Below are 12,727 nucleotides of genomic sequence, written 5' to 3' on the forward strand. Positions count from 1 at the left end.
ATGAAATCATACTCACAGGACATAGGCATGGAAATGTTTACATGGTAGATCTTGATGATCTCACCATGAAGGATGGCCAATGTCTTGTAGCCATGAATCCCAAAGTCAATGAGACTAGTTGGTTATGGCATCGTAGGTTAGGGCATGCTAGCATGGATTTAATCTCAAAATTAATTACAAAGGATCTAGTCAAAGGACTACCAAAAATAAAATTTGTGCTGCATGTCAATTAGGGAAACAAACAAGAAGTTCTTTCAAGTCTAAGAACATAGTTTCAACATCAAAACCCTTAGAACTAATTCACATGGATTTGTTTGGACCCACTAGAACTGCTAGTCTAGGGGGTAAGAAATTTGGTCTTGTAATTGTTGATGATTTTTCACGTTTTACATGGGTTTCATTTCTTGCACATAAAGATGAGTCCTTTCCTGCTTTTATCAAGTTTCATAATAGGGTTTCGAATGAACTCAATCTTAAACTAAAAGCAATTAGGAGTGATCATGGTACCGAGTTTGAAAATCAGCACTTTGAAAAGTTTTGTGACGAAAATGGTATCAATCACAATTTCTCGGCACCTAGGACACCCCAACAAAATGGGATGGTAGAAAGGAAGAATCGCACACTAGCAGATATGGCTCGTACCATGTTGTGCGAATCGGATCTACCAACGTATTTTTGGGCTGAAGCAATAAATACTTCATGTTATATCTTAAATCGTGCTTTAGTTAGATCCATCTTAAAGAAAACACCGTATGAGTTGATAAAAGGTAAGAAACCAAATATAAGTTATTTTCATATTTTCGGTTGTCGATGCTTTATTTTGAACAATGGAAAGGACAATCTCAGTAAATTTAGTGCTAAATCAGATGAGGGGATCTTCTTAGGTTACTCCTCATCTAGTAGAGCATACAGGGTCTTCAACAAGAGAACTCTCGTTGTTGAAGAATCCATTCATGTTGTTTTTGATGAAACTAATAGAGATTCTTCTAGAAAAGAAGAAGATGGTGATGTAGGTATACTTGAAGACCAAATGAAGGAACTCTCCACTCAAGACAAACAACATGAGGATGAGATCAAAGAGGATACAAATCAGCGAGATGAAGAAGATCAACCTCCATCAAGAAATCAAGATCTTCCTAAAGAATGGAGGTATGCACATGGTCATCCAAAGGATCTAATCCTTGGTGATCCTTCACAAGGTATAAGAACTAGATCCTCTTTAAGAAACACTAGTAATTATCTTGCTTTCGTTTCACAAATAGAGCCTAAATCACTAGAAGAAGCTGAAAAAGATGACAATTGGATGAATGCTATGCAAGAGGAATTAAACCAATTCGAAAGAAATGAAGTTTGGACTCTAATGAAAAGACCCCCTAATGTTTCAATTATAGGCACCAAATGGGTATATAGAAATAAACTAGATGAAGATGGGATAGTAATAAGAAATAAAGCTAGGCTAGTGGCCAAAGGATATAATCAGGAGGAAGGAATAGATTTTGATGAAACTTTTGCTCCTGTTGCTAGGTTAGAGGCTATTAGACTGCTTTTAGCATATGCATGCTTCATGGATTTTAAACTCTATCAAATGGATGTAAAAAGTGCATTCTTAAATGGCTATATAATGGAGGAAGTTTATGTAGGACAACCTCCAGGTTTTGAAAATCACTTACATCCAGATTATGTGTATAAATTGCATAAAGCATTGTATGGACTTAAGCAAGCTCCTAGGGCATGGTATGAAAGATTAAGCAATTTCCTAATTGAGAACAAATTTAAGAGAGGAAATGTAGACAAAACCCTCTTTATTAAAAGAAAAGGAAATGACTTATTGCTTGTACAAATTTATGTGGATGATATAATTTTTGGTGCTACTAATGATAGTCTTTGTCAAGAGTTTGCCAAGCTTATGCAGGGAGAATTTGAAATGAGCATGATGGGTGAGCTCAACTTCTTCCTTGGGCTGCAAATAAAACAATCAGAGGAAGGCATCTTCATCAGTCAGACCAAGTATATCAAAGAAATGTTGGAAAAATTCAAGATGAAGGATGCAAAAGAAATCAGCACACCCATGGGCTCAAGTTGCAAGCTTGACAAAGATGAAAAAGGTAAAAGTATAGACTGCAAATTATACAGAGGTATGATAGGCTCTTTACTTTACCTTACTGCTAGTAGACCAGATATATTATTTAGTGTTTGTATGTGTGCTAGATACCAAGCATGTCCTAAGGAATCACACTTGCAAGCTGTTAAGAGAATTTTTAGATATCTAGTAGGGACATCTAATGTAGGCTTATGGTATTCTAAACAATCTGACATAAATTTAATTGCTTATTCCGATGCTGATTTTGCCGGGTGCAAACTCGACAGAAAAAGCACAAGTGGCACATGTCAATTCTTGGGTGCTAATTTGGTTTCTTGGTTTAGTAAGAAACAAAATTCAGTTGCCTTGTCCACAGCTGAGGCTGAGTACATTGCAGCTGGAAGCTGTTGTGCCCAAGTTCTTTGGATTAAGCAACAACTTGAAGACTTCGGTATCAAAATGGATAATATACCAATTAAATGTGATAATACAAGTGCAATTAACTTAACAAAAAATCCTGTCCAACACTCTAAGTCAAAGCATATAGAGATTAGGCATCATTTTATTAGGGATCATGTGCTGAAAAATGATGTGATGATTGAATATGTATGTACTGAAAATCAATTAGCTGATATCTTTACAAAGCCCCTTTGTAAAGAAAGATTCAATTTCTTAAGGAATGCCTTGAGCTTGTATGATCCTAGCAAATGAGTTGAATTTGTATTGCATTGCCTTGCTACTCAAACTAATAATCAACCTCAAGGTAAACATAAGTGAAAACATGAATTCATCTAAGCTAAATGACGAACTGTTTGACTTTCCGGAGGATGGTTACCCTCCCTTGGACTCTTCATGGAGATATTTTCAGAGCCTATTTCATAGGTATTCGAAATTTAGTCAAACACTCCTCATTTCAATATTAATAATTCAAAAATCATTATCAAATTATTATAGGATGTATCATTAAGGGGGAGGATCACAAACAAATTCACTCTAAGTTTATCAAAAAAAATCATGTTGATTAGGGTGATTAAACAAAAATTGGGAGAAGATAGAATTCAGTCTGAAATTTTTCAGTGCCGGAGACGTCTCTGGCAAATCGCAGAGACGTCCCCCCAGGGGAGACGTCTCGCCTTAGTCGCGGAGACGTCTCGGGGACCGAAGGAGGGCTTTTTAAATAGGTCGAAATCGCTCGAGCCGACTCGAGCTTTCTCCTTCATTCCCGACCAAAACGAAAAACCCTAGCCTCCATTTGCTCTCTACCTCAAATCCTAGCCTCCGTTTGCTCTACATCACAAACCCTAGCATCCATGGCACCAAAGAAGGCTAGGACGACCCGTGGAAGGCGACCTAGGGTAGCGGCCGACGGTGAGGAACGACGGGAAGAACCCTCCGCGCCGTCTCCTCCGGTTGCTCCGCCAACCACGACTGTTTCCTGTGCAAATCGCACAGTCACGACAGGAAGGTACATAGATTTCTCCTTTTTAGATCATGAGGGATTCTCTATTGGAGAGAGACTCCGAGCCCAAGGGTGGGAGCACCTTTGTACCCTAAATACCTTGACCTACCCCGGCCTAGTTAGAGAACTTTTTAGCAATATGGCCTTAGGGGACCAAGGGTACACTGCATATGTCCAAGGGACATTAGTAGAAGTCAATGAAGATGTCCTATCCACTGTCTTACAAATTCCTAGGGACGGTGAGGCTCCAACCTCACATCCCCAAAGGGAGTCAGCCCTAAATTTACTGTTAGGAAGAGAGGACTGCGGCCCTCTTGATGTTGTCAATTCCCAGGACCTAAATGCAGAGATGAGACTTCTCTTAAGTATTGTCAACCGGGTCCTATTTCCTAAAATCGGTCGCTTCGATTTTGTTTCGGAGCGAGACTTAGTTATAATGCACCACATCCTACTAGGGATCCCTCTAAACCTTCCTAGACTCATGCTAAATTACATTGCCCTATGTCATAGGTATTCTAGGTTTAGTATACCCTATGGCATGATCTTTACCTTAATCTTTAAACACTTCAAGGTTCCCATTCCAACAAATGAACCTGCAAAGCCCTTGAGAAACACCGACTATTACAATGAGGGCACAATGAGAAGAATAGAATTTCATAAGATAGATGGATCGTGGGTCAAGGTACCAAAGAGAAAAACCCAAATCCTAGAGCCTGAGATCCCACATCATGAGTCTGACCATCACTCTCCTCCACCTAGCCACATGGATATCCCTGATATTCCCTCCAGCTCAGCTGGACCTTCCACATCCATGCCACCACCTCCTCCAGTTAGTGGGCCCTCCTTTCTGTCAGAGGATCAGATGCGTACCTTAGCATCTGCCATTTGCCAGCAGATGAGGGAGGAGATGAGATCCATGATCTCCACAGAGTTGGCCCCCATCAGAGCTTCACATGAAGGGCTTCTACAAGAGATGAAGGATATTAGAAGTCAAATTGAAGCTACAACACAAGAAATAATTGGTGTGGGTGCCACCCAAACCATCAGATCATTAGAGCTCAAGGACAGCTTGAAGAGCATTTCCAAGAGTCTTAAAGAGCTAACAAAACCAGATGGCAATGTGAGCACCTTAGTTGCCCAACTCAGAGGAAGAATTGAAATGGCAACTATAGAGTTTGAAGCACTTGTGGCAGGTTTCCACAAGTCACAGGGAGATCAATTTAAGACCCTCATGGATTCCATCAACTCATTCATAGATGCAGCTTGTAAGGTTTATGAACAAAATACAGCTGGTAGGGCCCATGAGCAACGTCGCCGATGATGGATATCTTGTAGGATCTTCTTTTTGTAAATCCTAGGCTATTTTTGAAACACTTTTGTATTAGAAATCAATACTTGTAATGATTTCTTCTTTTTGACTATGTACTGACTTCAAAGGTTCACAATGATATATGAATACAATCCCTTTTGAAAATTGTGTACATTGCCAACTCTATGCATGTGTTTCTATGAATGTGAATGTGCCTCTTGATGTGTCACAAGAATCTCATAACATACATTAAGTATTCAGATTTGGCACAACGTATCAAAGCATATGAAACAGGGGGAGCACAACCTGAATATCAAAGGGGGAGTAAAATGAACACTGAATATATTGAATATAGAGATAATTTGTCCCCTTCATTGTTGATGACAAAAAGGGGGAGTAGATATTGAATGTAGAGATAGCAGTTATATATATAGATATTGAATATGGAGCAGTTATATATATGGATATTGAATATGGAATGCAAAATTTATAATCATACTCCAAAGTTGATTTAGAAAAGATAAAATTGAAGAATATTGACCTTAAGATAATTGCCCTTCTGAAAAAGAAAGGGGGAGTCAAAAAGAATCTAGCTTTCAATTATCCTCAGCATCAATACTTCATTTTAACTTGATTCAAATTCAGTTGATATGACTAAAATTATTTAAGAACTATAAAGATCAATCTTATGCACAAGGAAAGAACTGAAAATTGAATACTTTGAGTGATGCACATTGTATCTAGTTCTAATCAAAACATTATACTTGTATATCTGATCAAATACTGTGTATATATTTAAATCTCAAATTTTGCATATACTCAGTGTTTTGTCATCATCAAAAAGGGGGAGATTGTTGACCCCCTAATAGATTTTGATGAATACAAAACACTAGAGTAAAATTCCATTATATCTTAACAATTTAATTGAGGAATTCATGTGTCTTATTAAGAATATTGTTAAGAAATGTCTAGGCAAGTTCCCATAATTTTTATGAATTTATTGAAGAATATTTTGAGTTAAAGAAAACAGATCAGGGACAGCCGAGACGTCTCCGGATAGTTTCAGAGACGTCTCTGGCACAAACAGGAAGAACCGGCACACTTGGAGACGTCCCCGACACCTGCCGAGTCGTCCCCGCGTTAGCGGAGTCGACTCTCTCAGTAGCGGAGTCGACTCTCTCAGTGGCGGCAGAAAGGCAGTTTTCAAGAGATATGCGCGAGACGTCCCCACAGTAAGCCGAGTCGTCCCCGCAAGTAAAAAGGAGACTTCCCGAGTCGTCCCCAAGATAGCGGAGACGGCTCTCTCAGGGTTTTCCAGAGAATGGTTTTTTGGGTGATAAGGAAGCGGAGTCGACCCTGAGACAGCGGAGTCGTCCCCATGCATAAAGTGCAGACAACCCGAGACGTCCCCTGAAGGAGCGGAGTCGACTCTCTCAGGAAATTCCAGAGGACATGTTCTTCGGAGATAAAGAAGCGGAGTCGTCCCCAGATCAGCGGAGTCGTCCCCATTCAAAAAGTGCAAACAAGCCGAGACGTCCCCTGAAAGTGCCGAGTCGACCCCAGACAACGGAAAAAGTAAAATCTTGTAGCCGAGACGTCTCCCGTTGAAGCGGAGACGTCCCCGGAGCGACTGGGACGCGACTGACAGCTTTTCAGGTTTGGTTTGAATTTCAAATCCTTCTTTCTTTGTCTCTAACGGCTATATTTGCTTTTTGGGCTATAAAAGGGACTTCTTAAGTGCTTCTCAACAACTCTTCACCAACCCAAAGCTAGATCATTCAAGAGAGAAGTAAGAAAGAATAGTTCAAGGGAGTGAGTGCATTCAAGTGAAGAAATCAAGTGTTTTTCAAGATTCCCAAGTGATTTCAAGCTCAACCACTCTCGTGCGCTCGGGATTCAAAGCTTACACTCAACCCTACGTGTTCCACATCGGAAGAATCAACATCTCCCACGCTTCCAACGGCAAAACGATTCTTCCGGGTTCAATTGTTCATAATTGTTATATTTGCTTTTTAGAGCTTTTATTTTCTTTTGTAAACTCTTTCATTGTGGTGCTTGTTCCAGTCAAGGGACTTGGAACAAGAAAAAGGCGTCCCAAGCCTAAGTGAAATTGGGGGTTTTGGGTTTGTTGTGAGCCCGGTGTAAAACAACGAGTTGGGTAGTGAACTCGCAAAACTACCGTACTGTAATCGTGGATTATAGTGGAAATTCCCAAAGGTGATTTGGGGAGTGGATGTAGGAGCAGTGGAAGCTCCGAACCACTATAAAATCTTGTGTTTGCGATTGACCTTTCTCATTCCTCCTTCTTTACTTTAGTGCATACATTCGTGTGTTTTATTTTAATTAGTCAAAAGTTTTTAAAACATCCAATTCACCCCCCTCTTGGGTGACCATCTCTGGGCAACATCCATAATCTTCCAGTTGTTGTTTGATCCACATGATTTGAGCACAACAACTTCCGGCAACAACATATTCAGCTTCAGCAGTAGATAATGCAACCGAGTTTTTTTTCTTGCTAAACCATGAGATTAAATTTTCTCCTAAGAATTGACATGACCCGCTGGTGCTTTTTCTATCAAGTTTACAACCAGCAAAGTCTGAATCTGTGTATCCTATTAAGTTCAGGCTAGATTCTTTAGAATACCATAAATCTATATTTTTTGTTCCTATTAGATATTTAAAGATTCTCTTGACTGCAATTAGATGAGATTCCTTAGGATTAGACTGATATCTAGCACACATGCATACACTAAACATGATATCAGGTCTACTTGCAGTGAGATATAATAAAGATCCTATCATACCTCTATACATCTTTTGATCTACAGATTTACCTGATTCATCTTGGTCTAGTTTGCATGATGAGCTCATGGGTGTGCTAATTGACTTGTTTCCCTTCATATCAAACTTCTTAAGCATCTCCTTGATGTATTTAGCTTGATTGATGAAGATCCCTTCTTCAGATTGTTTGATTTGAAGCCCGAGGAAATAGTTCAGCTCTCCCATCATGCTCATTTCAAACTCACTCTGCATCAAGTCAGCAAATTCTTCGCAGAGGCGATTGTTAGTAGCACCGAAAATAATATCATCAACGTAAATCTGCACTACTAACATATCTTTGTTTTTCTTCTTTAGAAACAGTGTTGTATCTACATTTCCCCTAGAGAACTCATGATCTAGTAGAAATTTGCTAAGTCTTTCATACCATGCTCTAGGTGCTTGTTTCAAACCATAAAGTGCTTTGTTCAATTTATACACATGATTAGGGTATTGATGATTTTCAAAACCAGAAGGTTGTTCTACATACACCTCCTCATTAATATATCCATTTAAAAATGCACTTTTCACATCCATTTGAAATAATTTGAAGTCCTTAGAGCATGCAAATGCTAGTAACAGTCTAATTGCCTCAAGTCTAGCTACAGGAGCAAAGGTTTCATCAAAATCTATACCTTCTTCTTGATTATATCCCTTTGCTACTAGTCTAGCCTTATTCCTAATTATAATTCCATTTTCATCAAGTTTATTTTTATATATCCATTTGGTACCTATAATTGAATATTCAGAGGGTCGTTCAACTAGGTTCCATACCTTATTTCTAGTAAATTAGTTTAGTTCTTCTTGCATTGCATTTATCCAATTTACATCTTTTTCAGCTTCTTCTATGTGTTTGGGTTCAAAATGTGAGACAAAAGCTAGATGGTTATTTAAGTTTCTAAGAGATGCTCTAGTCCTAACAGGTTGAGATGGATCATCTAAAATTAATTCCTTAGGATGCCCATGAGCATACCTCCAAGCCTTAGTCAGCCCATGATCCACAATAGCTTCTTGGCTTGATGATGCATTTCCAATTAATTTTTGTTCATCATCTTGTAATGTCATCTCATCAATCTTTTCTTCAAGAATTTCAGCATCATCATCAAGATCAACTCTCTTGCTAGAAGAGATATCACTAGAATCATCAAAAACAACATGTATAGATTCTTGTATAACTAGGGTTCTTTTATTAAAAACTCTATAGGCTTTACTAGTTGTAGAATACCCCAAAAATATACCTTCATCAGATTTAGAGTCAAATTTACCTAGATTGTCTTTCCCATTATTATGAACAAAACACCTACATCCAAAGACATGAAAATAGTTTACTTTTGGTTTTCTGTTTTTTCAAAGTTCATAAGGTGTTTTCTTTATAATGGGTCTCAATAAAACTCTATTTAATATATGACATGAGGTATTAATGGCTTCTCCCCAAAAGTACTTAGGGAGGTTACTTTCACATAGCATGGTTCTAGCCATTTCCTCTAGGGTTCTATTTTTCCTTTCTACAACTCCATTTTGTTGTGGTGTCCTAGGTGCAGAAAAATTATGAGTTATTCCCTTTTTACTACAAAACTCATCAAATAAATGATTTTCAAATTCGGTTCCATGGTCACTTCTAATAGCTATGACTGAAGTATCTCTAGCATTTGTTACTTTCTTATGAAATTTCTTAAAAACTGAAAATGCTTGATCTTTATGAGCTAAGAACATGACCCAAGTATATCTAGAAAAGTCATCTACAATAACTAGACCATATTTATTTTCTTCTAGACTTGTGGTTCTAGTTGGTCCGAATAGATCCATGTGTAGTAGTTCTAGAGGTCTAGAGGTAGAGACACAATTTATGGATTTAAAAGAGTTCCTTGATTGTTTGCCATATTGACAAGCTTCACATATTTTATTCTTTTCAAACTTTAGTTTTGGCAAACCTATCACGGAATCTCTTTTAACTAGTTTTGATATTGTGTCCATACTTACATGACCTAACTTACGGTGCCATAACCAACTAGCATCATTATCCTTAGTTTCATTAACAACTAAACATGGGTTATGTTTGGCAAGATCCTCAAGGTCTACTACATACACATTCCCACGTCTTATTCCTTTAAAAACTAAACTATTGTCATTTGAGTTGGTTATGATGCATAAGGATGGTTTGAACAAAACATCAAAACCTCTATCACACAATTGACTAATGCTAAGTAGATTATGCTTAAGATCATCAACATATCGAACATTATCAATAAAGGTTGAAGGGGTGATTTGTACTTTACCTATACCAATGATGTGACCTTGGTTATTGTCTCCAAAAGTCACAGCACCTCCCTTCTTAGCCTCAAGGGTGAAGAATTGGTCTTTGTCACCCGTCATGTGTCTTGAGCAGCCACTATCCAAGTACCAACAATTTTTGTCGACCTTGGCTGCAAGACACTCCTACACAAGCAAATCATACAATTTTAGGTACCCAAGTTTTCTTGGGTCCTTCATGGTTAGTAATGTTGGTTCCTTTTGGAACCCAAATCCTTTTAATTTTTTTTTTAGTTTTTTCTTTTCTATAATCACACACATTTGCTTTATGTCCTAATGTTCCACAGCAAAAACATGTTATTTTCTTAGATTTACTTTTCCCTGCTTTAACAAAAAAAATACTAAGGAGTTTTTGCTTATTTTTAGGTTTATACCCTAAACCAGCTCTATTGAATACAGCATTTCTAATTTTTCTGAGCTATATATAAATTTTTCTACAAAAGGCTTGTACTTTTCAAGTTCTAGTGTCAATTTTTGTTTTTCTGTTTTTAGTCCATTTAGGTCTTTTGTGAGACTCTCTTTTAAGATTTGTTTATTGTTTTTAAGTTCTAATATTTCTTTGGTCAGCCTTTCGTTATCTTTAATTAAGGTATTAGTCTTTTGAATTAAGATTTGGTTGCTTGTCTTAAGTTCTGAATTTTCTTTAATAATAATATCTTTATCCTTAACTAATGTATCATACTTACGGAGGTGAGTTTGGTTAGTTAGTTTCAATTCTTTGTTTTTAAGGTTTATTGTCTTATACTCGTCCATTAATTCATTGAAGGCATCATATAATTCATCGAAAGTAAAGTCTAAATGTGTGCCGGATGTTACCTCATTGTCCTTAGCCATAAAACATAGGTTGGCCTTTTCTTCTTGTTCCTCATCCGATGATGATGATGATGTGTCGGAGTTCGATAGGGTGGAGACGAGGACTTTCTTTTTCTTGTACTTGCTCTCCTTCTTCAGCAAAGGACACTCAGCTCTGAAGTTTCCCGGCTTCTTACACTCATAACATCCGATCCCCTCATTTTTCCTTTCCTTTTCACTGCTACTGCTGCAAGACAAATCTTTGTTAGTAGAAACAGATTTAAGTGCTATTACCTTTTTCTTGTGAGAGGACTCTTCTTCATTGTGTTGTTTCATCGTTAGCTCATGCGTCATGAGGGATCCAAGTAGCTCCTCTAGTGGCAGCTTGTTTAAATTCTTGGCTTCTTGGATTGCCGTCACCTTGGCTTCCCATGACCTTGGTAGACAACGAAGAATCTTCCTGACAAGCTCACTATTAGTATAATTTTTGCCAAGGCTTTTTAGGCCATTGACAATGTCAGTAAATCTAGTGAACATGCAAGTGATTGTTTCATTAGAATCCATCTTAAATAATTCATACTTATGAACTAATATATTTATTTTGGATTCTTTTACTTGATTTGTGCCCTCGTGGGTCACTTCAAGTCTATTCCAAATCTCTTTTGCAGAAATGCAAGTAGAGACTCTATTGAATTCATTTCTATCTAATGCAAAATAAAGCACATTCATTGCTTTGGCATTTAGTTGTGCCTTCCTTATGTCATTGTCATCCCAATCCTTTTCAAGCTTGGGTACAGTGACACCCTCTACATAAATGGATGGGATGTATGGTCCATTTAGAATGGAGGTCCACATCTCATAGTCTTGGGCTTGGATAAATATTCTCATCCTAGCCTTCCAATATGAGTAGTCGGATCCATTAAAAAATGGAGGTCTATGGGTGGACTGGCCCTCAATGTGAGAAGATCCAAATGGGGTTGTCATTTTGATCTTTTACTCTTTGGGTAATAGAGTTCCGGCTCTGATACCACTTGTTGCCCAGATAGACAACCCAAGAGGGGGGGTGAATTGGGTTTTAAAATAATTATTGCAATTAAATGGTTTGTGAATAACTAATTAATACTTTTTGCAAGTTGATTAATTAGATGCTATGTGCAGTGAATGAAATGAAAGTAAGAGACAACAAAGCAATCACAAACACAATGATTTTATAGTGGTTCGGAACTAACCCTTGCTCCTACGTCCACTCTCCAAGCCTCACTTGGGAATTCACTATAACCCCTCGGATTACAGCCGGTTGTTTTACAAGCTCACAACCTAACTTGTTGTTTTACGAGATCACAACGAACTCGGTCGGTTTTTCCAGGCTCACCGACTAGAACCACCCGATTGTTTTTCCGGGATCACAATCAAACCCTTACACGTTGGTTTCAACCTAGGCTCACCAACAAACCTTTACACCCTTGATTCAATCCCCTGATTGAATCAAGTAAGGACCAAATGGATTGAAAAACAAACAGAAAAATACAGCTTCTAAACAAGCAGATATTCAGCGATATAAATAAGAGAGAAGTTAAGAGCCCTCAAACAAATTTATGAAGATGTAGAGGAGGGCTTCTCGAACTCTGGGTCTCCTCTTGAATGTCTTTAAGACTTGAAGGCTGAAGGAGACTTCTTTAATGCTGGGAAGAGTTGGTTGAATGGAGTTAATGGCCCTCTTCCTTCTTTTCCTTTGAAATCCTTTGGTTGATGAAGATTTCTTGTTTTCTTTGAATGGAATGTCGCTTCACTTCCTTGCTACAGTTCTCTGTGGCTATTTAAGCCATTTCCCACAAAAACTAGCCGTTAGACACAATCTTCTAGCCGTTCTGCACATTCTGCACATCCTGACAATGTTTCCGTTGGGATCGGAGTCGACTCGCGCGATCTGGAGTCGATTCGGCTGCAGCAGGAGTCGACT

At 38.2% G+C, this 12,727-nt stretch overlaps 1 protein-coding gene across 2 annotated transcripts; it reads right to left on the minus strand.

The window, feature by feature from the left end:
- Nucleotides 1–7,724: 7,724 nt before the first annotated feature.
- LOC149751216 (uncharacterized) lies at nt 7,725–12,508 on the minus strand. 2 transcript variants are annotated; one of them, XM_089927628.1, is made up of 2 exons: nt 9,942–12,508; nt 7,725–7,875 (listed from the first exon to the last, which is right to left on the minus strand). In XM_089927628.1, the coding sequence occupies exon 1, from the start codon at nt 11,749–11,751 to the stop codon at nt 10,351–10,353; it is 1,401 nt and encodes a 466-aa protein (XP_089783754.1). In that variant the 5' UTR covers nt 11,752–12,508; the 3' UTR covers nt 7,725–7,875; nt 9,942–10,350. The 2 variants fall into 2 exon arrangements, with proteins under 2 accessions (XP_089783754.1, XP_089783753.1); XM_089927627.1 differs by having other exon boundaries at nt 7,727–7,895.
- Nucleotides 12,509–12,727: the final 219 nt, after the last annotated feature.

The sequence above is a fragment of the Phoenix dactylifera genome, chromosome 15 (assembly GCF_051530095.1).
Source record: "Phoenix dactylifera cultivar Ajwa chromosome 15, Ajwa_hap1_PhDact_Kaust_v1.1, whole genome shotgun sequence".
Taxonomy (NCBI): domain Eukaryota; kingdom Viridiplantae; phylum Streptophyta; class Magnoliopsida; order Arecales; family Arecaceae; genus Phoenix; species Phoenix dactylifera.